This window comes from Lethenteron reissneri, chromosome 43, assembly GCF_015708825.2.
Source record: "Lethenteron reissneri isolate LAM-NWPU_2019-01 chromosome 43, ASM1570882v1, whole genome shotgun sequence".
In the NCBI taxonomy this organism is placed as follows: Eukaryota; Metazoa; Chordata; class Hyperoartia; order Petromyzontiformes; family Petromyzontidae; genus Lethenteron; species Lethenteron reissneri.
The window spans coordinates 7,279,171-7,306,980 of NC_083821.1; the positions used below are offsets into that span (position 1 = coordinate 7,279,171).

The 27,810-nt window shown below is 43.3% G+C and overlaps 1 protein-coding gene across 9 annotated transcripts in view; it reads left to right on the top strand.

The window, feature by feature from the left end:
• The window catches only part of LOC133353377 (otoferlin-like), a 163,259-nt gene that overhangs the window by 23,221 nt on the left and 112,228 nt on the right, over window positions 1-27,810 (top strand). For all 9 annotated transcript variants that reach the window (XM_061569572.1, XM_061569571.1, XM_061569576.1 and 6 more), the window contains exon 3: window positions 5,733-5,821. In XM_061569572.1, coding sequence (XP_061425556.1) covers window positions 5,733-5,821 — 89 coding nt within the window. The remainder of the gene's footprint in view (window positions 1-5,732; window positions 5,822-27,810) is intronic.

Below are 27,810 nucleotides of genomic sequence, written 5' to 3' on the forward strand. Positions count from 1 at the left end.
ATTGTAGCTCTTGAGGATAAAAACAATAATTGTTCGTTTTATTCCAAAGCGACAAACGTTTATCTTTCTCCGGGTGTGCTGGGATGTGCAATGCTTCTTATTGCAGTAGAGATGCATTTAAACTAACTATTAAAGTCCACTGAGCTATATCGTTTTTTTCAGAAGCAACCTGACCACAAATGATGGCTCAACAATGTGGCTTATCTTGTGGAAATGTAGAGGAAAATCGCATGTTTTTAAACGTGGAGGAAAAAAACGAAGGAACCGGAGAAAAATCCCTGCGACTATGGGGAGAACACGCAATCTCCAAATATACAGGCCTCAGGGTCGGGATCGAACCCACGACCGACTGCATACCAGGCGAGGATAGTTAACATCTCACCACTGTGGCACCCCTTGAAGGAATCTCATAAGTGGTTTCGTGACGTTGCCTTAGGCAAGCGATTCTCTAACTCGGAGTGATGCACTACCTTACGAGAGATATAAATGGACACCTCGTTTCATGCGATATGACACCAATACAACTAACTTGTAAATAAAATGTTTTCATGAAAAACCCAAATTTTCACATTTGAGTACGGCAATGGAAATACAGTAAACCAAATTCGCACGAGCAACATGACCCAAGTATCTTGCAAGTAAAATATGACTGTATTTTACGTAATGTGATGGGTGTTGAATGTAGCTGTGTGAATGTTAAAAAAACACACACACCACTGGGAAATATTGATCTGGAAGGCCCTGAAGGTGTTTCAATTTTCTACAGCGATTAAACACTTCTTGGAGTCCATATTACAGGTTTTTTGGGGATTTTAGGGGATTGAATCCATGAAGTAACCTGCCTCTTAATGTCAGAAGCCTTTTGGTATTTATACATTTACAAATAGTGTATGGGTACATTGTTGATTTCGAATGATGCAATCGGTTACATTCTCCACTTGGCTTGAGTGGAGTTTTCCAAAAAATAAAATCAGGTGGAAGCTTTACACCTTAAATATGTACACCCTTAAAAGACGCGTTTTTAATTGTACACTATGTGTTGGTGGATTAAGAACAATGTACATTTTCCAAACTGCTGCCTGTAAACTGTCTGCAATCATTTCGACAAGTTGTAAATTACCTGAAATGTGTTTTCAAAAAGGAAATGTAGTCTACTTGCTTTTGCTTGTGGAACCAAGAATCCCAGCTCTAAAGCTCAATGGATGTTACCCTCTGACGTGCCTGCATCTGTGTTTTACCCGTCCAAATTCCATTCTGGGTTTTTTGCGTTCACAAACAGAATCCAACCAAGGGCTTTCTTACGAAGTGGATGTTGTTTGAAGCGTCTTCATCAGTCGCACAGTGGAACCGCGTTCTCCAACGAATTGGGTCTCCTCTGCACCTCCCACACTGACTGTATTGATTGGGTCATCTCGGTTTGTGTGGTGCTACCACTACAAATTTGTGTAGTTATCTTGTGACCTGCAGTGTCCAATTTGTATATCGTCATACCATATGTCAAGTGACCAAATCTTTCCAACTTCTGCGTTTAACATCACAGTGCTACTGTTGCGGTGTTGTGGTTTCGCGCACTGGATTTGCAATACAGAGGAAGTCGAAACAATGAGCACATTTCACAAATGCCCCTGCCTCTGTGTACCTAGAAGTATATTGGTGGGTATACCACTTGTTGACGTGCCAGGTCACGTGTAGTGGGGGTAAAATGTGGCTCCTCCAGCGTGGAAGAGTAGGATCAAAAATACCGTGTAGAACAGCTCTAGAGATACCCGCTAGCAAAGGCCCCTTCTGCTAGCCGTGGTGGGAGCATGTCATTGCAGGGCTGCACCTTTACCGTGCTGATGAAATGTGCACCTGGGTGGTTGCACTGCGCTCTGCTTTCCACACTTCATCACAGATTCTCCCGTTGGCACAGGTGCCCTGAAATATACATCAATGTTTATTTATCGTGCGTAATGCTAACCAGCCCTTGGAATGATCAAAAGGCGCACTGTTGTTATGACCGCGGTGATAGATGGGAAACATTTGACAGAAGCTTGTTTTGCGTGGTGCGGCGTGAATTGTAAAGTTCAACTTGTCAGCGAGAGCAACTCCCTCGGGGCACGAAATTCTCTTGGCAATGAGGGTTCTCTCCTCGCATAACCCCGAAATCATCGGAGATTTCATGTAAGCGCCATGGTGGAGAGATGTTAACTAGCTTACCTGGTATATACAGGAGGTCATGGGTTCGATCCCGACCCTGATGCCTGTATATTTGGAGTTTGCATGTGTCTCTCTCCCCGTGGCCACGTGGATTTTTCTTCTGAGTCCTCTGCTTTTCCCCTCTACATTTTAGAAACGCGCGTTGAGAGTATTTTACTGCTATACATTTGCACGTGATAAGCCACTTTGTTGAGCTATCATTTGTCTGAAAAAGAGCTATATCGTGGAGTGGGCTTTACCTGGTAAAATTTTAAATAGTTAATATATGCCTCTATCATGCTATGGCAGGCTTTAGTTGGAACCTTCCTTTTCCCCTCCTATAGTTTCAAAGCACCAGCAGAGACGTCAGTTCTTTGGGATGCTCCTAACGAGGGATGCTGACACAGCACCAAGATACAATCTTAATGTTGTGCTCAGCTTGCTATTTCTCGAGTTGTTCCCCCATTGGGAGATGTTTGCTTTGACATTTCGATTTAAAGCTTTCGTGACTGCAGGGATTCATCTTCTTGGTTCTTTCGGTAAAGTCACGTAGAAGGGAAATAATAAAATAATAAAAATAAAACATAAATTTTTATTTTATTTTATTATTTCCATTCTACGTGACTTTACCGAAAGAACCAAGAAGATTTGCTTTGACAGTTTGTGTGCGCGTCGGTGTGTGCGTGTGACCGTGTGTTTGTGGCCGGTCAATGAAATGATGGCACACTGAGCTGGAGTCTCGATGATCCACATTCAATTCCTTACTGGGCATATCGATGGCATTTGGAACGTGAACCTCACGAGGTTGGCTCGGCCTAAAATAATAGTTCATACTTTGAGCTCTTGTCTAATGAACAGAGATGGGTAGACAAATGTGGAAGGGCATGATAGGTGCGTACAAGCAGTATTTACCAAAATATAGTAGCTTAGCTAACACGAAGGTCTGTTTTTCTGTGCGTTTGTGTTTGGGTGGTATTGTCGCGGTTAGCACACTGCACTACGAACCCGGCGACCCGAGTTAAATTCCCGCTTACAGCAAACACCAGTGACGATGATCCGAACCAGTCTTGAGCCTCCCTTAGATCTACTCAGCCTCAAATGAGAGCCCTGTGCGATGTAACACATTCCTGCGGAGGGAGCTGGTAGGAACGTTGGGTTGCTCGGTCAATGGCCAGGATCAACGGCGGCGTGGTGTATTCCGCAAATATGCCTGACTGTGAGGGCGGGCACAAGCCGGCGTGAGTAGGTTAAACGTTGAGTTTTATAAGGGCACCACGGGGTGACCAGCTCCCCCCCACCCAACCCCTCCCCATCCTCCCCACCCAGCCCCTCCCCACCCTCCCCTCTCCACCCAGCCCCACCCCTCCCACTATTTAGATGCACGACGGACGGACACAATAATCCCTGTGGGCTGGTGTAACCAGGAGGTTCCTACCAGTATAAACATCGTCACTAGGAAGCCAAATTTACCTGGAATTAATACACTTGGATATTTACTCTGCGAATTGATTGACAGACTAGCCACCATATAATTCACAGTAGGATTTAGAAGGAAATTGTGCAAAACGTGTTATGAAGTGTCTTGGTAAATTGGGGGATGTAGTAAACGAACTCAATCTTATTTCTTTACAAGTGGTACATAGTTACCCACAATAAACAAAATGCATACTAAATTTACAATGTTGCTGTACTGCATTGCAAGGGCTCTCACGGCATTCTGGGAAGGCCCTGACTCTAGGTACCCCATCAGCGGCTGTTTACCGACCCACATTCTGCTGATGAGGGCCTGTTTGCCACCCACACGTCATTTATAATGCAGAGTAAATATATTCGGATATCTCTCCTCCGCAATATTCTTACTTCCTTAATTTGATGTACTTTGATTCCAGTCCCAAACACTTATTTACCAGGATATACACTTTTGTGCGTGGAGGAGGCGACCCAGTTGTGAGACGAAGAGAAGTTCAGAGTTTGCTGCCTCCAAGCTGCGAGTTTACATTGACCAGTGAGGCCTATTAGCTGTGTGGGGACCAGATGGTTCTGTTCTTGTTAAACAACAGAACTGTATATTCTTGGGTTTTTTCGGTAAAGTCACGTAGGTAAAAAAATTAAATTAATAAAAGTAAAATAAAAATAAAATAAAAATCACGACGTTTCGGAGGCAACACAAGCCTCCGTCTTCAGGTGGAACCGTCACAGCACGCTCGCTGTATCAAGTACATTTATTTAATTTAATTTTTATTTTACTTTTATTAATTAAAGTTTAATTTTTTTACCTACGTGACTTTACCGAAAAAACCCAAGAATATGAATCCTTGCAGTCACGAAAGCTTCAAATCTAGAAGAGAACTGTATCTGCTTATTAAAAATATATGGCGATAAACAGTATATACTTTCAAAATCGCATCGTTACCTTACGTATTTTCTTTTATGTACAAGTGTCCTAACAGTGACAGGATTTAATTACACTGTTTTCATTTTGAAATTTAGGCATTGTATACTGTTAATCTTGTTTATTTTTTTACAATAACTTTGAACACGGGTTTCATGTTGAATAATGTAAGTTTTTGTTCTTTTAATCTTAAACATTACAATAATTCAAAATTTCACGATGTGCATTTCATGCTAGGACCCCGATGCATTCCCTCCCTGCATTGCCAAATAACTGCTGCCAATACCTTCGGTCTTAGACTGTGGCCATCCTTGTGATAGGAGCTGTTTCGTTCCGTTTTCAGTTTCATTTATTAGGTAAAACCCTGTCAGCAATGAGGCTCTTGACTCGGGTGCAACCTCAACCGCAATAAACACGAACAAAGAACCTCTTAAAGTGACGACGCGCAACAGAAACATCCAGGAAAAAACAGTAAAAATCTTCCATAAAAAAGCACCGTACATCAACGCTGTGTGGAAAAATCCCAATGGGATTCAAGTCTAACAATAACAACCATAAGACAATTTAGATAATGTTATCAGGCTAACTCCGTACTTCAACAAACATGGCTTAACCATACGTTTTCGAAATCACCAAAATAAAGCTATAAAAACAATGAAACAGTGATAATAGGAACTGTGATTCAAATTGAACAATAAACGATAGACGTAACATGTACTACCAAACTTTGCAACCATAGCTGGCAGCATGAGTCACTCCATAACAGCACGAGTATCAGCAGGAGCATCAACATTTTTCAATGCTCAATGGGTGTTACCGTCTGACGTGCCTGCATATGTGGTGTTTTTTTACCTGTCCAAATACCATTGTGAGATTTTTATTCTCAGCCGAATCTAGAAATCGCAGTGTGCACGCATTTGATATTTCCATTCGCAAACAGAATCCGACCAAGGGCTATCTTGCTAAGTGGATGTTGTGTGAAGCTTCCCCATCAGTCACGCAATGGACACGTGCTTGCCAGCTCACATCAATGTTCTCCAACGAATTGGGTCTCCCGTACACTCCCGCACTGAATCTATTGATTGGGTCATCTTGGCCTGTGTGGTGCTCCACTACAGACTCCACTAACTCTGCTTGACGTGCTGTATCCTTTGTTCCGCAGACCTTCCGCTGGCCGCTTGCAAGCGCAATCAATGGAAGTGAAACCTTGGAAGTCCGAGTTTACAATTACAGTAAGCTGCTCTCGAAAAGGTAGGCCGCATGCACCGGTGGATTTGTGTGTTTGTGCGTGCGAGTGCTCGCATGCAGTGAGGGAGCGATGGTGTATTGCACTCAGCTGTGCGTATGTGTACACAGATGCATTTGGTGACAATTCACACGAGCAGGTAATTCACGCAATTGTGTGGCTAAGCGGGTCATGCTGTCGTCTTGCAAGGTTCAAGCCACCAAGGCCAGCACCCATGCTATTTTGAGTAAAAAAACCCAATGTACATTTATCTAGAGTATAAAAAAACCCCAGCACATTCGTCAATAACACTGCCTTCAAAAGAAAAACAATTACGTAACGGTGAACGTTTCGGGTAATAGTCCTTAATACTGATAGGAACCTCCTGGTTACACCAGCCCACAGGGGATTATTGTGTCCATCCGTCGTGCAGGGAGGGGCTGGGTGGGGAGGGAGGGGCTGGGTGGGGAGGGGAGGATGGGGAGGGTGGGGCTGGGTGGGGAGGGTGGGGAGGGTGGGGAGGGGTGGGGAGGGTGGGGAGGGGCTGGGTGGGGAGGGTGGGGAGGGGCTGGGTGGGGAGGGTGGGGAGGGGCTGGGTGGGGAGGGTGGGGAGGGGCTGGGTGGGGAGGGTGGGGCTGGGTGGGGGTGGGAAGGGTGGGGCTGGGTCGGGAGGGGCTGGTCACCCCGTGGTGCCCTTATAAAACTCAACGTTTAACCTACTCACGCCGGCTTGTGCCCACCCTCACAGTCGGGCATATTTGCGGAATACACCACGCCGCTGTTGTCCCTGGCCATTGACCGAACAACCCAACGTTCCTACCAGCTCCCTCCGCAGGAATGTGTTCCATATGTGCATGTGATTATTATAGATGATGCATGAGATTATTATCGATGATGCATGAGATTATTATAGATGCTACATGTGATTTGAAGAATGGCCCTTACCTGAAAAGTCACCTCTTACAATAATTTTCCTTCGAGGACACAGCGTTATTGACAAATGTGATAAAGAAATAAAAACAATGTTTTTGTGCACCCACTGCCAACGTGGTATCACCAATTAATAACGTCTTATCATGGAGTATATATCATTGCGCATTTAATTTCCCCCGTTTGGACACGTCACTCCTCAACCCCTCATTTAAAAAAAAAGAAAATCAAAAGTACCTGTCCATGTGCTCTCGACAGGCGTGGTGGGACAATGAGCTTGGGCGTGCCACTGACTGGCGAAGCGCTCCTCATTTGCCATGTCGTAGCCTTCGAGGTGTTTCCTTCCACGCGTGTGACATTTTGATGTAGAACGCCCTAAGGCGTTTTCTTGACGGTTATTGTTAGATAATTTGAATCCGTGTTCTGTGACCGACGTATGACTGTTCTGAGCTGGGTAAAGTGTTTTCCTAGCCTGAGGCTAGGGAAATATCTGAGGCTACTTTTGCCACAGTCTGACCACCCGGGTAACCCCGCTTCCCAAACTTCAAACCCCCTGGGCCTTCGAGTCGCCACTTTGAAATGTTCAACGCTAATCAGACCGTGAGAGTCTCCTAGTCTGACTCATAGCTCATTGTATGTCACAGACCTGAATGCATGTCTCAGTTAGCCACAGGGGAACTCTGATGCATGTTACCAGCTACTTTAGCATAGGATTTAATTCACTCCGTCTTTATATAATATTGAATGGTTTTCTAAACGCACGAACAAATGACCCTGTTGGAGCATAATTCATCCCAGCCTTTCGGTAGCTTGCCTATTTATTTCTGCTGGTGTTTTTTTTTCTTCTGCTCAATGGACAGTTCTCAGCAGGTTTAACGTGAAATTGGATGCAATGGGGTGAAGTTTGCAGTCACTGTAATGTGGTTTATTGACTGCGGCCACCTTATATTTTATACGATAATGGAATATTATTAAAGATCTGGATGCTGAGTTCGTGTAATGGAAGTATGCTGGCTCGATTCAGTCTCCAAGCATGGCAGTTGAAAACCATTGGATGCGTTTCTTAAATCCCTACGCCTCTTTCGAACGCAGCAGTATGATTGAGTACAACACAGTTGGTCGATCGCCAGGTCGCGTGCGGTGAGCTAAAGTGCGGGTTCTCCCAGTCTCTTTCGAGATGCCTGGTCAGCAAGGAAGAGTCGGCTAAAAATAACCGTAGAGGGGCTCTAGAGCTCCCTCTAGTGGGAGGCACTTCTGCCAGCAGTAATGTGAGGCCTGCACCTTCACCGTGAATTTAAAAACAGAAATCACAATTTTGCTGCCATAATATGAACGTATAGACATGAGAAGGGCCATCAGTCGGGCAGTGATGGTGCATGCACTGTGGAGGCGAGAGTTGGAGGATCAAGCAAACGTGCACATTGAGGAGGAGAGAGCCTAGACAAAAGAGTTTACATATCAACAGAGGAATTTATCATATTGATGTGTTTTAGTTTGTGAGGAGTGGGCGGTGGAATGGTTTGCACACTGTTCTCTGATCTCAGGGACCTAACTTCAATTCCTGAATATATCCATTAGCGGCTCATGCTATTTGAATCTGTCTTCCACTTCTCCTGCATTAACTCGGCCTATGAATGTGTTTGTGTGAGTCCCACGCTAGTCAAGGGGGATTGTCAAACTATTCAAGCATGTTTCTGATGTTGTGTAATATACGAAACAGTGCTGACATGTTTAGAGCTCTCAATACTCTGATAGTGCACTGTTTTTGAGTTGTACGCCTTTTGGCGTCATCTGGCCCAACACCAATGGAGACTAGGCTGTAAGAAAAGCTGTCTCGGGTGTGGACCAATCAACTTCAAGGATAGTGCATATCATTATCATTATCAGAGTTGCTTCTTTTTGTTTGCATTTTGACTGCTTGTGTTGTGGTTATTGCAAACATGATGCCTTGTATAAAGGTGTCAGTTTGTGTACCAGTTGAAAGGGTACAAACCTATTACTATGTTTAAAGCTATTTGTATCAAGGGAACCTACACCAAAGTAATAAACAGAGCAGGTTTAACAGCGTGAAAAACGCTACACTACGGAAAATAAACTTTAACACACATCCAGTGCAGGAAACACTCTGGCCCTCCTCTAAGCACATTACAGTAACAACTAGTGAAGCATTCAGAGCACATTATTACCTTGATGATCTCGTCAAGGACCATAAACCGTCACGCAAACACTGACCATCCTCGCAGCAGCTCTCTGCAAACCATCGAGAGCCACTGGAGCAATGTATTTTTTAAAAATCGAGATTATAAACGTACGTCTTTAGAACGGATTTTTGTGCTTAATTTGTTTTCGTTCCCCCACACCATCCGATGGCTACGTACGGTGCGAAAGAAGTTCAACATACGCGCGTGTATCGTCTCCGATGTATTGCACGCGTAAAGTTACGGCCACTCCTGAATGGGGGCCTCGCACACCAAGTCGGTCATGAGGGTTTGTTCACCGCTCTGCACCGAGCTGGCCCGTTGCAGGTTGGTGAAAGGGGAGGGAGGCAAGAACTGGTTCGGTTATCACTCTTCACTTGGCGTTCACCATTGCCGGGGATTGAACTCGGGTGACCAGGTTGTTATTGCGGTGTGCTAATTACTGCGCCGCCGCAGTAAATTATAATTGGCTTCATAAAGTGCTGAATGCTTCAGGATTCCTTCGTGAGAGAGGCTTGATTTTCAAAGCGAATGATTCATTATTCTCGAAATTTTGAATCATTAACGATTTCAAACCGAATTTATCAAAAATATTTTTTTTATTAGTGAGCAGAATTTACTGTTATTAATAAACTGGAACGATTGTGTTCGCATTAATGTTTAATTTCATTAGAAATTTGAAAATAAAGTTGAATTTTGTGATACGCACTTTCCTATTGGCAGCAGAGAATCGAGTAAACCAAAATGTAATTTCCATTTACTCTAATGCATTTTCAAAGTGCCTCGTGTGCACTTCTAATGCTATATAACAGCTCTGTGTTAAAGGGTTTTGTTTTATTTTGATATGGCTGCATGACATGGTTGCAGGCAATATTCCGCCCATTACTACGAACCATTGCCATGGTAAAAGCGCACATGGAATGGGCATATTTTGCTTTAAAATGGGGTAGAAATAAAAAAAAAAACACCACCATCATTGTCTCAAGATGAAAGTGAAATGTGCATGTGATATAAGTTTCATTTTACAAAATGTATGCGGTATGCTAAACCTCTTTCGCACCGTACGTAGCCGACTGTCCTAATCGGAGGTACGGGGGAGACAACAAATTAAACACACAAAATATACATTTATACATTCGAACGACTGGCTTGTCAGTTGCGTAATGTCGTTCAAGGGCCATAGCTGGTTGTTCAGTAAAATATTTTCACAACGATCCATTTTGTTACGCAATCATTTAAATGCGACATTCATAAATTAGAATATAGCTTGCGATTACATCGGGGAAACAGTTACTTGAAAGCAGGGCATTCTGCCAAACTTGCTCGAGGTGGTTAAGATAATTTTGTCTATTAGTAAGCCAATTAAATTCTTAATTAATGCTGTTCTGTATCCCTTTAAAAATATATCCTGCTGAATTCGCAATCAATGGTGATTTTGAAAGATTGTCTTAGTCTGTGTCTACTTTTCCCACACGTGAAATCGACATCGGAGAGTATATTTTACCAGGTAACAACTTGAGCCTACGTCGGCTCTTGTACAAACAAGGTCGACCTGGTCAAGATTACGATAACCGTACAACGCAGAGATAATCCAAGCAAACAAAGTGATCTTTCGCACAAAAAAAACAAACTAACAGACAGAAAACGTGCGGATGATGACGTTAAGAGTTAACCTTTTCTCGAAGTGTGTAGTGAATCGTACAGCTGCTATGCCGGTAACGAGTCACCAGGGGAGATGGGTAAAGGTGTGTGGGTTTGTGTATTTCCAATTCATTTATGTTTCCCCTGCTTATGGGACTTGCAACGATCCGCGCGAATGCTGAGATCAGCGAAAGCCCCCGGCACATGGTGCATCGCCACTCTAATTTATCCCTCTGCGCATAATGTAATGAGGGAGCTGGCAGTGGGAATCCTTTGAACACAGTTCCGTTAATTTGTGGGTTAATGGTGCGAAATTAATTCGCAGGATTTGTGATTTGAGATTTTCTGGCATGTGATTTGTATGGCTATGAGAGAGCCATGATTTTACGACGAAAGAACGGCTCACGAAAGAAAAATTAACCCGTAAAAACAAAGTTTTTCACTCTAAATCCTTTATATGCGTGGCGGCTAGAATCCTCTCGTCCTCTGGCTTGAGATGGCTGCCATCTATGGGTCAGATGATTGTCTGCCAGCATTAAGCAATTGGTAATTCAATATTTATTTATTTTTCCATAAACAGTGTAAAATTTTTGAACAAAAATTTCCACGAAAATTAATTGTCTCGCACAACGAGTCTGTGTGCAAAATGTCAGCTCGATTGGATCACGGTGAAGTGGGTTAAAAAACGACCGAAAGATTTGCACAGTCGTAAGCAAGCAAGCAAGCACGCAAGCACGCAAGCAAGCAAGCGAACTTAATATAAAGGATTTTTAAAAAAGGCCAAGATGGTATAGAAAAACAAAGAGGGAGACAGAGACACAGTGACTTATCAGTTTGTTGAAAGAATAATGCGTCAAAAAAAACTATTTAGTTTCTAATTTGGATTCGCAGAAGAGCTATGCGAGGTAATCTCTATTTTGGATGAATAGTTAAAAGTGCTATTTGCTGAACCATTACCATCACTACCAAACATAAATTCCTTGACATTTAAGACATTTGTAAAATCTACATTTTAATAACCAATTTTGGGGCATGTATGCAACTTTATGAGTCTGAAGTTTTATCAGTGTCAGCTGAAATCCTACTTCTGCAGAAACACAGTCTGGCTGTCGTTTGTTCCGGTCTTTACAATCTCCCAGAACCAAACGCCTTGCATTTCAAGGAGGTGGAAGACAACATTGCAAATATAACGATATCTCGGTGTGTTGGGTTGTTGTTTTTCTCTCCACGTCCAATATACACAGAATAAAGCAATTTAGAATACTTATATCCACATTCAAGTGCTTAAGAAAAACCGTCTCTTCACATGTAGTCTGTGATTGTTCTGACAAGCAAGCGGTGTTGGATTGAAGTAAACATTTTAGTTATCTTTCAACTGCAGCAGGAAAATTGCCAAGTAGGTTTCAAGCCTCATTCAAGACCAGACTTGACGCTTTTTTTTATTACCCACTAAAAATGTCGCTCGCAAGGTGCTACTGCGTTTACTGGTCGCTAGTCATTAATTCTGACAGCAGGCAAGCCCTTCGCTTCGAGGCCTAAATCCATCATCCATTAAAGATGAATTGTTATTTTTTTGTTCACAGTGACTGTATAAACCTAGCACAAGCTGAACATCTATTACAAACATAAACCAGTGTGGCACTTGAAGCTGTGTCTCGTGGTTTATGTCAAGAGATAAAGGCACTTTGTGTTGCATATTTTTGTTAAAATAAATTATTCTGATTCAAAGTAAGCTTGGACGACTAAGTTTTGTTGGAAGACAACAGCAGACATCTGTCATAAACCTCCTCTTACGTGTACTGGCTTCCCACGGTCCTGAAATGTGTGTGTTTTTAACATTGTATCGAAGTGCACCCATAGGCACCACATATTCACAAAGTATGAACCACGGGAGACTCGGAGAGTATTGTCCTGAGCGTGAATGATAAATATCTTTTCGGCAGTATCTGTAAACGATCCACTGTCCTCTGCTGCTGCCTCCGTATTAGCAACCACGTGTGAAAGTCCTTCCTGCCCTTTGACTAGAGGGCTTACTGAACCCTTTGAGCTCGCGCAGTTCCACTAAGCCAAGTACTGTCCCTGGCAGTAGCTAAACAAATTAGTAAGTTGCCTACAAACGCAAACGATGTATCCCCGGAGGTTTAATTTTATTTTTCTGGGTCACATGTGTGGGGGGGGATACCAGTTGATTTGTGTAAACAAAAAATCTGCTCTCCGCCAGCGCACTCGAACGCGTGCGGGAGATGAAGAGTGACGCTTGCACCCCCCTGACGAACCTGACGGCATCTTGAGCGTTTGAGAAAGTCGTGCGATCGAAGACTGGTGATGCCACGTGCAAAGTTTATTTTGTTGTAAAAGGCCAGAGAACTCGCGAGACCGCGACGGCCTCATGAGCGAGAGCCGCGGTGGCGTGCCTGGCATCGGCATCGACATGCATCCGCATCGCTGAACAGTCAACAATATCACAATTATTGTTGTCAATCTTGGGCACTTACCGATGTGTCGTTCTAGCAATTATATAAACTGTTAATATTCTTGGTTCTTTCGGTAAAGTCACGTATAAGGGAAATAATAATCATTTTATTATTAGATAATAATCATATTATTATTTCCCTTCTACGTGACTTTACCGAAAGAACCAAGAATACAAATCCCTGCAGTCACGAAAGCTTTAAATCAAAATTTAAACTGTGAATCCTTAAACTTTATTACGGGTTGTCTTTGTTTTGGACTCGTGTCTCCCATGCAAAATGTTCTATCTTGTTGGCTTATCAGATGGTTGTGTTGGTTAATAATCACGCGAAATCTTGATTACACAAATTATGTTCATTTTAAAGGTCAGTCAGTGCCGTGTATGGTGAAGTATAGTCAGGCAACCCCCGTGACTGAGATTTGTTTGTCGAACAAGCTAACTGGTAAATAGGACCCCCATATCTTTATTTTTTACTGAAATTATAAGCACATGTAATGATATTTCTTGCGCATGGCAATGCATTCAGGAGCCGATGTTGAGGTCTGCTAGCCACGAGATGGTTGCATGGGAAAGTTTGTCAAATGTTGATATTCCTCCCTTGAAGGAGCACAGACGAAAGTGGTTTACTGAATTATCCCTCGTTCAGATGGCATGACCAGAGTCGCGCCGTGGGCTGTCTTAAAATCCCTATTCATGAAGGAAGCGTTGCGCAACGGGGCCCTGCTGATGTTCTGACGCGATTGATGGTTACAACCACCGGTCTCTTCGCGGAGGGATGTCAAAGCGAGGACGTGCGATGTTTGGGTATCGAAATCATCCTCTTAGTTTTTTCGGTAAAGTCACGTAGGTAAAAAATTAAATTAAAATTAATAAAAATAAAAGAATAAAAATCACGACGTTTTCGGAGGCAACACGCTTAATCCGAGCTGGCTTATCTACTTCTACCATCTACATTGCAAAGGCTCAGTTCCAGCAGCAGTACTGACCATCTCACAACTCCTCCTCTCCCGCGGCCCATCTTGGCTCCTCCCCCCTTAACCAGGTATATAAGGTCGTGCCTCTTGGGACTTCTCTTCACTTGATACAGATGTTTTGCTGTGACAGTTTCACCTGAAGACGGACGCTTGTGTTGCCTCCGAAACGTCGTGATTTTTATTCTTTAATTTTTATTAATTTTAATTTTATTTTTTACCTACGTGACTTTACCCAAAAAACTAAGAGTATGAATCCTTGCAGTCACGAAAGCTTCAAATCTAGAATTATCGAAATCATCGGCTGCTGTTTATTCTGAGTGTCCGCGTTGTTCCACTCCCTTTGCCAGCGTTCTTCCAGATCTGGGGCGAGATTCATTCTAGGATTTGCGACGATAGTGTGGTCCCTGCAGGGAGCGGGGGAAGGCTGGGGTTTTGAGTTTGTAGCGGTGATATTGTCGAGGTCTCGGTTAATGAGTAGGGGGCCGTCTATAAATGACGTCACGCACCTGGGGGGGGGGGGGGGTCAGACAAAATGCGCAACTTTAAATAAATATAGACAACACGTTCTACTTAGTTAAATAGACTTTTAAATAAATGTTTTCTCCTACAACATTAGAGTGCAGCACCACATTAAATACGCACTACAATGACAATAGTTTAAAGCGATTTGAAGCATGTTTTTTTAGGGGGGGCAAAGCTTTGTGACGTCATATTTGAGGGGGGTCTGACTTTTTGTGACTCCGTGTGACGATGGGGGGGGGGGGGGGTTCAAAAATCGGCCAAAATCGCGTGACGTCATTTATGGACGGCCCCAAGGTGGTTTAACAAAAATGTGTAAATACATTGCACTGGATTACACGTTGTTATTGGAATTGTGAAAATATTCAAAGTGACAGATAGTGAATGTGCGTGAACCAATCACGCTACTGGTGTATTATTATTGTAATTATACACACATTTACGTAAAAGCACAGAGACGGGGCATACGACGTCCACCCAAACCTTCGCAAACAAAGCGTTGCTCTCGTAGCCCCCCCAGTGATGGGCGATCTATGAAGTAGCGGAGTAGCTAGACAAAGCAAAAGGGAGACAGAGGGGAAAGCATGGAAATAGAATGAAAAGAAAAGACACTTTAGAATTTGAAAGTACTCTATCCAAAAGAATTGCATTTTAGAGGGCGTTGAGAGGTTTGTTTGTGCTTTCAAAGTCTTGACCGTGAAGACATATGTAACGCCTTACTGTGAAGATGGCATTTAGACTTGATTCAATCTGGCAGACGAGCATTGTTGGGCCATGAAAGGCTCCGATGTAATGGGCGCATCTATTGTCTGCTCAACTTAGATGTAAACCATGGTGGATGTCTATGGGGGAACTTAAAGCTCATCACAAATCCGTAGACAACACAACCACAATACTCTGCTGCACAGACAAATACAGGGTGACCCATTCATAGATACTCCACTGATTTCTAATGGCTGATTCTAGATTTGAAGCTTTCGTGACTGCAATGATTCATACTCTTAGTTTTTTTCTGTAAAGTCACGTAGGTAAAAAATTTAATTTAAATTAATATAAGTAATAAATAAAATTAAATAATAAATCACGACGTTTCGGAGGCAACACAAGTCTCCTGTCATCAGGTTGGACCGTCACAGCTAGATTTACTGTATCAAGTGAGTATTCTAATGGCTGGCCTCGTACAGTTCGTGGTTGTTGTTGTTTACGTGTTGTGTGGTCCCCTGCGTTTGCCTGACTACCCCCCTTTAGATTGTCTTTTTCGTGACGTCCCATCAGAGACTGTGCGGGCGATTTGCGGTGAAAAACGATGAGATATCGGTGACCTCGGCTGACACAGCATTGAATGCTGTATGCAAATAGCACCAACTATGTCGAACAAAGTGTGCCAGGAGGGTGCTACCAGATTTCATCAGTTGTATTCTTAGGTTTTATTCGGTAAAGAAAATTCATGAAAGTAAAATAAAAATAAAAATCACGACGTTTCGGAGGCAACACAAGCCTCCGTCTTCAGGAGGAACCGTCACAGCACGATAGCTGTATCAAGTACTTGATACAGGTATCGTGCCTCCGAAACGTCGTGATTTTTATTTTATTTTTATTTTACTTTTATAATTTTTATTTTTTTACCTACGTGACTTTACCGAAAAAAACCTAAGAATATGAATCCTTGCAGTCACGAAAGCTTCAAATCTAGAATTCATCAGTTGTGTTGAGATTGGTGGGAGATGCGTGTATGGGCTTTGAAATGTAATGTGAAACCTATTACTTGAGTGAGGAAACTATGAATCGATCACCGTGTATTCATATATGTTGTCAGTAGAAATAAGCATGCTTTTAATGTATTTATGCATTTATTCAGTTGCTCTGCATTTATGTATCTATTTTGATTGGCTGTTCAGCTGCTCGGTTCCCATTTTGAACAGGAACGTTATTCCTGAATTAAACATTGTAAAGATGTAGGCATTTTATCAAATGCTTGCCTTCACAGCAGGACACAAAGACTTGTTTCCACATAGGGTGTTCACTTCAAAGAAGAGGACATTCTTTGATAGGCACTGACATAGGAACATTGGGTTCAGGTTAGATCTAACCCACCAACATATACAGCATTGTGATTTGACACCTCATTGGAAGCCAGAAAATGTGTCCTTTCATTCCCATTCGCACAGTTGGCTACGTACGGTGCAAAAGAAGGTCTACATGCACGCATTTGACTACACGTTCTGACACATAAATAATGAATAATCTCTGGCTTTGTAAATACACCGTTGGATGAAAGACTCCCCGTACCATATTGGTGCATGCTCTGACAATTATCTCGGCATATTACGGTAATTACTCGTCATGAATAAACAGCGCATGCTCTCTATCTGTTCCTTTATAAAGGCACTGAGTGAATGAAGGCCTCCCACACAACCATATCAGTCATTGGGGGTTTTGACCGTACTTCACTGTACTGGTCGTTGCAGATAATGTTGGTCTGTGGCCGGGAAACGAACTTGGGTCAGTCGGTCAGTGTACCGTGGGTTAACCAGGACAGTAATTAGATGCATTTTAAATTCAACAAAGCTAGACTTGTGTTTAACAATGACGTAGCAAATAATGATTTGAAAAGAATGTTAAATCGCACTTTAACATGTGCAATAAACAAGCGATATAATATTACATTTGTGCAGGAAGTGACTAGGTTAGGAATGTAGAGGCAATAGAGAAGATTGCACAACATTTGCTAAAATGTACACAAATTGCCACAACACAATGTACTTACCCATGCACCACCACTCCCCCATAAATTATATAGATTCATGATGAATTATTTTCAAAAAAAATTCAACCTAGTGCTCCCGCATAATATACACCACATTTGCTGCCTATGCAATGTTGAACAGCAAGCTGAGCTGAAATGTAGACAGATCCCTTAATTTAAACGCGTGCAAGAGGTGACGCTGTACCAATGCTCCCCAGTGCCAGAATATGGAAATGCGGTCTGAGAATATTCAACTCGATGAAAAATGGATACTCCTGCCCATGCTATATTTTTTGTCTGTTTTTCACCGATTTTTCTTGACACTGCATTTCTAGTGACGCATAATCACAAATAACAAAAACTCGCATCGTCAAAAACACTGCTCTCTAACAGGAATATATATAAGGCCATTGCCTGAATCACTGCCTATTTTTTTTCTTTTAGGGCCACCGTGTTATTAACAAACTTGTTGAGTTTTATTTTTGGGGTCACTTGTTTATGGTATGCGGAAATAATTTGTTATATTAGAATGCATCACTTATGAACGTTGCCAATGTTCATTCTTGTGTGGGACTTGCTTGTTGTATATTTTGTGTGATTACCTATGGACCCAACACATGTATTTTAACCGCCAGCAAAGCAATGGCAGTGTGCACTGGGAATAGTGGTTTCCTTCGAGTCATCAATCAAATGTTCATTGTCAAATATTCGCCAATTAGGGATTTTGCAACAATTCCACACGTGGCATACACGGCAAAGTGTCTCTTTGCGTGCCCTTGCTTGCAGCTATGGCCACCAAAGCAGGCCGATCTCACAAGCTAAGTACGGTTGAGCCTGGGTAGAGCTCGGGCGAGTGACCAACATGCTCTTGCAGAACTACGTTTTAGGCTGCAGAGTTCAGGGACATTCATCGTGCACTCATGTCAAAGTTCCACCCCCGGCTTTCATCATCAACTAATTAGCATGGTGAAGTTTTATCAAATAAACCCCATGAACCCACATGGCATGGAGAGGCCCTCATCCAGCAGTGGATTGACAAGATAGGGCTCTACATGCACATGATTTTGCAGTGGTGGTTAACACATTCCTGCGGAGGGAGCTGGTAGAAACGTTGGGTTGCTCGGTCAATGGCCAGGGCCAACAGCAGCGTGGTGTATTTCGCAAATATGGCCGATTGTGAGGGCGGGCACAAGCCGGCGTGAGTAGGTTAAACATTGAGTTTTATAAGGGCACCACGGGGTGACCAGCCCCTCCCCACCCAGCCCCACCCCTCCAACCCCCCACCTAGCCCACCCCTCTCCACCCAGCCCAGCCCCTGCCCACCCTCCCCACCCAGCCCCACCCTCCCCACCCAGCCCCTCCCTGCACGACGGACGGACACAATAATCCCCTGTGGGCTGGTGTAACCAGGAGGTTCCTACCAGTATTATACTCTGCTGTAGTCCCAACAACCGGGGGGTTCAACTCCTAGCACCTCATGAGATGTGCTGACTTTAATAGGCACTTGCTAACAGCCTAAAGAGGTATAATTTGAAGGGGGGGGGGTGCATGTGCGATGATGTCAGTGTTACACGTAGTTCATGTAATATTCGCATCCTTTCTAAAATATTTCCTTGAGACGTCAATCGAATAGGCCAGAAGTGTTAGAATTCTCATCTCCAGGGTTCTCGTGGGGTTTTCTTGCTTTTTGGAGACTGAGGCCCGTTATTTGTTATTCATTGCAAGCTTGTGTAGAAAGGGTCTTAAGGTCAGTTGTTTTACTTTCAGCAGATGCTAATTAAAAATTAATAGTTCTAGTTATAAAATATACCAGCACTCTTATTTTCTTTAATAGGTCACAGCAATCGCCTGTGTGCCAAACGAACATCAATTGAATGCGAAACGAAATCGTGGTTAAACAGAGTGCGACTGAATTATCAAACCCAGAAGATTATAAAAGTAAGGTAATTTAGCTCTTAAACAATTACACTCGCTTGCCCATAGTGCTGTGCGAGATTGATGGGGGGGGGGGGGAATGCAGACCGCCACAATTATTTTTTTCCCCCGCAAGAATTGCTGCAAGCAAACGCTGCACATGAAGATGAATTACTCACCGGTGCAGGAGCTAAACTCGTCACCCCAAATGAGTATTGTTGGATCGGCCACGTGGGTGACGAATGACCACAATGATGCAACTGAAAAGGTGACCGTTACGGAATCGATGGGACATCGGAACGCTCAAGTTTATGAGGCTGTTTTCCCAATTTGAGTTGAGAATACGGCACGATGCGAGCTTAAAAATATAAAAGGGTTAAGTGGCGTATGTGCTTTAACGCTCTCAACTGGGCTGTAATGCGTTTAAATGTATTGATCAAGGTTAGAAAACATTTTGTTAAGCAGCAATAAAGAAAGGAATTGTTTTCCTCCCCCCGTGATTAATGAACGAAAAAGATGAAGCTCTAAAATGAGTGCAACACACGCACCATTACATGGAGCATTAACACATTCCTGCGGAGGGAGCTGGTAGGAACGTTGGGTTGCTCGGTCAATGGCCAGGGTCAACGGCGGCGTGGTGTATTCCGCAAATATAGCCGACTGTGAGGGCGGGCACAAGCCGGCGTGAGTAGGTTAAACGTTGAGTTTTATAAGGGCACCAATGGGTGACCAGCCCCTCCCCACCTAGCCCCACCCAGGCCCACCCTCCCCACCCAGCCTCACCCTCCCCACCCAGCCACTCCCCACCCTCCCCACCCAGCCCCTCCCCACCCTCCCCTCCCCACCCTCCCCACCGAGCCCCTCCCCGATCTCCCCTCCCCAACCAGCCCGTCCCTCCCCACCCAGCCCCTCCCTGCACGACGGACGGACGGACACAATAATCCCCTGTGGGCTGGTGGAACCAGTGGGTTCCTACCAGTATTAAAACAAACATGCAGAGATAATTATCACTGCGTGCAGCCAACGGCATATTTCAGAGGATTGTTGAAAGCACGAATCACAACGCCCTTGTTCCATGTCTGACCAATGCGTAATTTCTGCCACTGAGATGAACGTTGTTTGCCTGGTCCACAGGGGAGGGCAGAAAGGCCCCCTATGATCATTATCTTTACACAGCACAGCACAGGCTGAGATATACCAAACAAGACGTTTGATTAACGTTTTACTTCATCGTGATTATTGATGGTAAATATGTAGAACGCAAACTGAAAATTGCACAATTAGACAGAAGGATATATGTTTGGAATTGTATGAGAAAACAAAAACAGGTGCGTACTGTACGTATATGTGTATGTTGAACTTCTTTCGCACCGTACGTAGCCAACCGTGATTTTCGGAGGTGTGGGGGAAGCACAACAAACTAAACACGAAAAGCAGTTTTAAAGAAATGAGTTTTCAATCTAGATTTAAAAGTGCATAGCTCCAGTGGCTTCCTAATATCGGAAGGGACAGTGTTTCAGACAGCCGCAGAAGCACATCTGAATCCACGTGATGCAATAACCGTCTTTGTAACGCATGGATTAGAAACGTAGTAATTCAAACTATTAAGAAAGTAAGCGTGATCTTGAGCAGGACAAGTCACTAAAAAGGACAATAGCCAATAGTTAGGAATGATAACGGAGTGGCATCCAATGAATGGAACGCATCTGAGATGACCTCCAGCAAGGAGATGGAGCGATTAAATCAGTTTGTGTGTAAGTGCTAGCTGATGCATTGACATCGCAGGAACGTGAGATGTGGTGACGGCTTGAAGAGGCGTTCATCCTACAGTGGATTGATCACGGCTGATGATGATGTTGATATACTTATAACAATGGCGTTTGTGTCCCTAATGTGTAAAATAAAATTACTTTTACGAAGATGTCGTGAGAGATTTTATTTGCCCAGAGCACAGCTTAACGAGACCATAAAGGTTCCGAGCCAAGCGCATTTTATAACGTATAAAATGTCTATATATGTCCAGCGCCCTTGTAATGGGTTGCCACTTTATTGCGCTAGAGATGTCGCCGTTATTATTATGATTACATAAAGGTGCCTTGGCTCCAGCCATTGTTGGATGTTTGACCTGCAGAGCGTTGTTGCTGGGTGTGGTGGCACGGGTCTGTAAGCCAACGATGTGGAGGCGGGGTTCTGTAGATCACGCACAGATTGAACCTTGACAGGTATGGAACAACTGACTACGTCTGTAAAAAAAACCCCGAGACAAAAAATCCATTTCTCGACATAGGTGTTTGTGAAACATGTTTTTTTGCAATCCAATAGCCTACGTTCTTACTGGACTCATGTTTCATAATGGCATTTGTTTAAGCAGTCAAAACCCAGGACTGGTTTTACTCTTCTGAGTCTCACGTCAAACTAATACTGTTATTGCAACGAGCTTTGGCTACCGCTGGTTTAATTCACACGATTCCACAGCCTAGAATTGCGATCCCAGTCTGAGGCTGGAATATCATTACTTAATTAGATCGTGGAATCGGTGACATTTTAGAATGTTGGTGGTCTGTGCCGTGCAGAACCTGGCAATGCCATTCAGGTTAAGAAGAGAGGGCCAATGGAGGGCTGCCTGGCTTAGTGGAATTTCCATTTAAATGTGTGGCTGACGCCTGTGTAATGCATTCCATCGGTAATGCTGGTCAATTCCACCAGGTCGGAATCGCCAGAATTGGCATCGCATGTGTATTACGCAGGCATTGGTCATTGTGGTTTTAATGGTGATTCTAGTTTATGCCGAGACCCACCGGCTCGTGTGGTGTCAGAGCAGCTCTTTTTTGTTTACGATCAGTTGAAACAAGAAGATGCTCGGTGTAGTCGGCACTTTGCTTCGTTCATCATTTCGTATTTTTTTTTTAAACATGTTTAAACTTTGCTTTATGTAAACCCCCACCTCTCGCTCACTCTCTCGGTCACTGTCTCACTCACTCTCTCACTCACTCGCTCGCTCACAGAGCAGCTCAGCCGAGGCTATATCTTGATTATTCCAAGAGCAGTGAAGTGTATAAGCCTAGCATGTGCATGGGGCAGCCAAATGCTTATACAGTCTTGGCTATAGCATTGCATTTACGTAGGGATGCCACATGTTTACATCGTGTTGCCCATAGCCTTGCATTTTTGTATGTCAAACCCAGTTCGGAATTTACTTGCATTGAACCACATCTGCTGAAATGATGCACCCCCCAGAAGGCCTTGTGGTTGATGGGAAGTGAAAACAAATACTTCTCTTTTTCGATGTGGACAGATATATGACGGAAATATATTTGACTGCTTATTTCTTGTGTTTTTCATATCCTCCCCAGTGATGTAAATTATGTTTGTTGTGTATTGAATATAAACGATGTATTGGTCATCATCATCATCATGCGCTGGGGGTGACGAGGACTGGAATCGAGAAACCGGCTTAGAGAACGGGTATTTTAATACCTGGCAACATCAGAGCATTCGTTTACATGGCCTTACGAATCCACAAGGTCAACACCGGCGGCCCAGAGTTGGTCTGCTCGACCAAATGCTGCAATGAAACGGTTCGGAGTGCCCATCGGCTGATGGATTAGTAAAACGAAACAAACATTTTTATACGGAGATAGTCGTGTAATTTTTGTTTAAAATAATACCGATAATTTACAGCCTTTTGTCAATCCACTGCGAGATGAATGCAGCCACACACTGTCGGACATGGGTGGGGGGGTTGATGGTGAGGGTAGCTTGGAGATAGTCTTACGTTTTATTTGTGAGCGGCCACAATGCTAAGCAACAGCCCACAGTGAGCTGCACAAGGTCTACACTTAAAGTCATTGTACCTACATGGAGGTTTCGCGTAAAGCCTGGTTTTTTTTTACATCGAACAAATATGACTGTATTTGCCTTTTCTTTTAGGCGATGTAGGTAAATACAAGAAACAATGCAGACGTCTAACACGAGCACAAAGCAACATCTATTTGAACATTTGCCTGCTTGGAATGTGCCCATACCTGTAACTGGTTTTGTTTTGAAAGGCAAAAATAAAGTTGCAGTGACGTTGTCTCGAACGCGTGAAGTAATTGCATCACATTTCTGTAACCAAAGCGAGAGATTCACAATTGCATCTCAGATACTATGGGCTATGCAGCGTCATGTAAATACTGACATGTTAATGTCTAAATCTGGCTTTTCAGAAATTCTGCTTTGGGTAACCAAATGCACGTTCTTAGCTTGGCCAGTGTGGAGTGTGCAAGAAGGGGCCAGAGGGTTTGGTTCAACATTTGTAGATGTACGTATGTATGTTGAACTTATTTCACACCATACGTAGTTAACCGTGCTAATCAGAGGTGCGGAGGGAAGGACAACAAGCCGAACACAAAATCAGTTCTAAAAAAAAAATTCAGTCTAGTTTTAGCTTAATGCATTATTGTGTGAATGGGTATGTGTGTGTGTGTTAATGCGGTTATCTCACTATGCTATGAACTCTGCGAACCCAGTTTGATTCGTGCTCACAGCGAACACCTGAGCCAGTTCTGGGCCTCGCATTGATAGCCTCGGCCTAAAATGTGCACCTGGTGTGAATGTGTAAACACCGCCACTGGGGAAGACAAACGTGGGCAGATGTGACGCTGGCCACACAACCTCATGTGCAGTGTTGGCCTTCATTGGTGCTCACAAATCTTGCCCCAGCGATATGTAAGTCTACATCGGGCATATTTGTTTTTTAGTGTGTGTGTGAATATTCGTGAATATTTGCGTGTGAATATTTGTGTGTGTGCATATATAACAGACCGCCACAGTGGTCTGTTAAGCCTACATGGGACATGTTTGTTTTGTGTGAGTATATACGTGTATTCAGCATATTTAATGCGTGCACGTAGCCTGGCACAAGCGCCATGGTCACATCACCACCACTTAGTTATTCAGGACATGCAATCAAATGATCGGGGTTTTATACAGTAGCGTCATTTACGCAACTGCATGACAATACGATGCGCAAACAGGGTGGATTACATTGATCCACATTTGCTGTACTGCCTTCTGGTTCTGGATAGCCACGGTTGGCGCCTCGACGCCCACGGGAAGTGAGTTTCCCAACGTTTCTGTGGTCCACCAACCCTGGCGTACACAGTGCTGGATTACAGGAGTCACCACCCCAGAGTCAGACCGTATAGGTATCTATGTATAAATAAAAAATATAATGCATATTCTATGTGTAGCTATAAATTAAATATAGAGTGATGGCCTGTATATCAATTTGGTATGCGCAAAATGTATTGAGCATTCAGCGGTGTCTCTATAATTTAAAACTATTTGTAAAATATATATTATTTTAATAACTCAACAGATGGTCACACGAGCGTAGGTGGATGAGCATGTTACCTCGCGCTCATGCTGTGAGCTATGCAGTACACATGCCACATGTATTTGAGGGATGCGTTATAGAGATGCTTGCGAATAGATTACCTTCAATAAATACATCGCCTGTTAAATACATGAACACTATCATAATAACACACACGCAAAAAACGGTTATAATAAAAAAATAAAGCGTTCAATAATAGTTTATAAATTTGGCCATGTGGAGTTCTAGATGCGATTGGCGGAAAGCAAGTTTGTGAATAAGGAGGGACTTCTGTAACCATGGCGTTTCTTATTGTCTGTAGCCCTTCATCTGAACCAATCGCGCAATGATGTCGTACACTGGCTTGAGCCCTATGTTACAATGCATTCCCGTATTCAGCCATCCTCTCTTATCCAGTTCACAGACCGGCAACGTAGCTCAGCAGTAGAGCAAGTGGCTCGCAACAAGGAAGGTGGTGAGTTCAAATCCTGGCTGGGGCTTGACACAGCCCATCATCCCACTGGGGTCAATTTTAGCGAGTGCCACTCGTGGCGATGTCAACAATTTTGATGTCCGATTTAAGTGGCATTTATATTTCCTACCACTGCTTCAGGGCTGTGAAGGGCAGATGAGCACTGCCTGCAGTAATAATTTTCATAAAAATAATTTCAGCTTGTAACGGGCACGGTGCTCCCTCGCTCGCTCGCTCGAAGAAGAGCGAGCGACTCGGAGGCGCGAAGCGGAACCGAAGACGAGCGCGAAGCAGCAACGGGGTAAGCCCTGCGGCACCAATGGCCGGGCTTTGCGCTCCTCTATCGTGCACGATGTTTTCAGCCAATTTATGATTAGAGTCTTACACGTGGGGGGGAACCGGAGCGCCGAGAGAAACCCCACGCGTGCAAAGGGTGGGAAACACTCTGACCCACACAGACGGAACAGCTGGAGTCCACGTGCTTTCTGTAGGCTACATCTGAATGCGAACAGGAAGGGAGTTTCAGAACATTTGTGTGATCCACCATCCCTCGCCTCCACACAGCTGGACTACAGACGTGCACAGCCACGGTCCGGCAGCAGAGGCGTAGCTAGGGGGGGGTACATGTATCCCCGGGCGCCAAGGTAAAGGGGCGCCTAAATTAGGCTTACGACGTTACATGATAACTTATTGCGGCGGGCGCGGCAGCCTGAAACTACTGCACAAATCTACACCTCAACCTAAAAGTTTATATATCCCACCACACACCGCCTATATGTCATGTAATTACATTTTGGTATGTGATTAAACGGGGGGGGGGGGGGGCGCCAATTTTATAGTTCGTCCCCGGGCGCAAAATATCCTAGTACCTGGTGTTCATGTGTAAATGCTGGCCATTCAAGCAGTGAGTCTTACTGGCATCCGCAGTGCCCTTGCTGATAATAAGCTGGAGATTTCTCTGAATTGTGTTTGTCCTTTGCCTCCACGTATTGATCGTGTTGCCTCTTGGAGGGAGGAAATTGCTGTGTTTCAATTCAGAATGAAGAGAAAATAATTCCACTTACAAAACATATTTATCTCTAGCATTTTCCCCATGCCTGACAGGGCATTAGGGGGCTCTTCATATAGCAATGTCATTCCTCAACTCAATATGCGTTGCCTAAAAGCATTATGGGTACAATCAACTCTTAGCAGAATTCCATTCTACAGCTGCACATATATAAATATTTGTTTTTAGTCCATTAGCCTATTGGCTTTCGAGATCAACATTTTCCAGCAACATTTTCTTAAACAGGCAAACACTCTGGACTGGTTTCCACCTTATGAGTCTCACCATGAGTCTCGCTACGTATGCGACATCCTGGACACTTGCAAACAAGATGTTCCATCTCAAGGGATTGTTTTGGGTAACATTCAAATAGGAAGCATTTTCATATGAAAATTTCTGATCGATTCGAATGTTATTGGCATTTGATTGAGGTCTGAATATTATTATCAGCATCATTCATTGTATCATAAAATGTTTTATTGCAAATCAAATACGGATGTGTAAATAAATACTTTATGTTGCATGGCCTTGCGTGTCTTTTATTTTATTACGTACTACACTAATTAATAATTATTTGATCATGTGGGTATAATGTAAAATTATGGGAAAAAGCTAAATATTATCAGAACCCCGATTTATATCTGAACCAAAATAATGGGACATCACTTTGGTCATCAAAGTCTACATATTCAATTAACCGGCCTCGATGCGGAGGATACCTTTTCACGTGAATAAACAGTAGCAATTTGAGGGCAAAAGCTAATTGGAAATCCATTGCGTGTATTTACATTGGAGGTGTGACGGTTCACTCCGCAACCCACCCTACCATGATAAGATTAATTGTTGCTTTTTAGAATTAAGAATCTGTTCAATAATTCATTTATGTACCTTTTTTACATCTTAGTGAATGTAGTGTCCACTAGTGGCTACAAGGTTCATGTGAACCCAATGCGTACAACAAATTCCATATATATTCATAAACATACCAGTCACAATGCATCTATTGTGAGCTCAAGAATCAATAATTAATGAATTAATCTACACATTAAGTATTGATCGATTAAACTATGCAATGCTATACCACTTAGTGTGTATATCCCATTGTGCCTTGGTATATTGTGTGTGCTGTTATGTATTTTTGTTTTTATGTTTCTATTTTGCTGGCGCTTAATTACTGATCTCCCCATAATACCCAGTCAGTGCCCCTGTGATTGGAAGTTCTTACAATTGATGCAATCTGAAATGTGCTCACCCTAGTGTGTAATCCATAATTATTCTGTCATCACAGGCATGTGGTTCAAAATTTTGTTTTTTAAATAGACGAACAGTACCAATATAATTTACGTATCAAATTTAAACCTGTGTGAGACAAAGTGGGACATTGATTTTCGTGTGGACACAAGAGACACTTGTTTTAACACACCTTTGCAAATCTCACACACAAAAAAAAAAACTTTTTGGATCGTAAGGGAACATTTTCGATTTTAAAAAAATCATGAATAAGCAAATGTAATACCTACCTAAATCCTCACATTTGTATGCAACTGCAGTAGCCCACTGTGTGTCGAAGCCAGTGGTGAGTGGGTTCGATGTCCCAAAGAGGATGGGATTTCTTGACAATTCTATTCCAAAGAAGAGGCCTTGGGATTGTGACTGGCAGTTAGCCCGGCAAAGAACTGAGATTTAGTCTTGAGACCAATGGACCGTGGCCTCAGAAGGCGGCACAACATCTCGCAGCTTT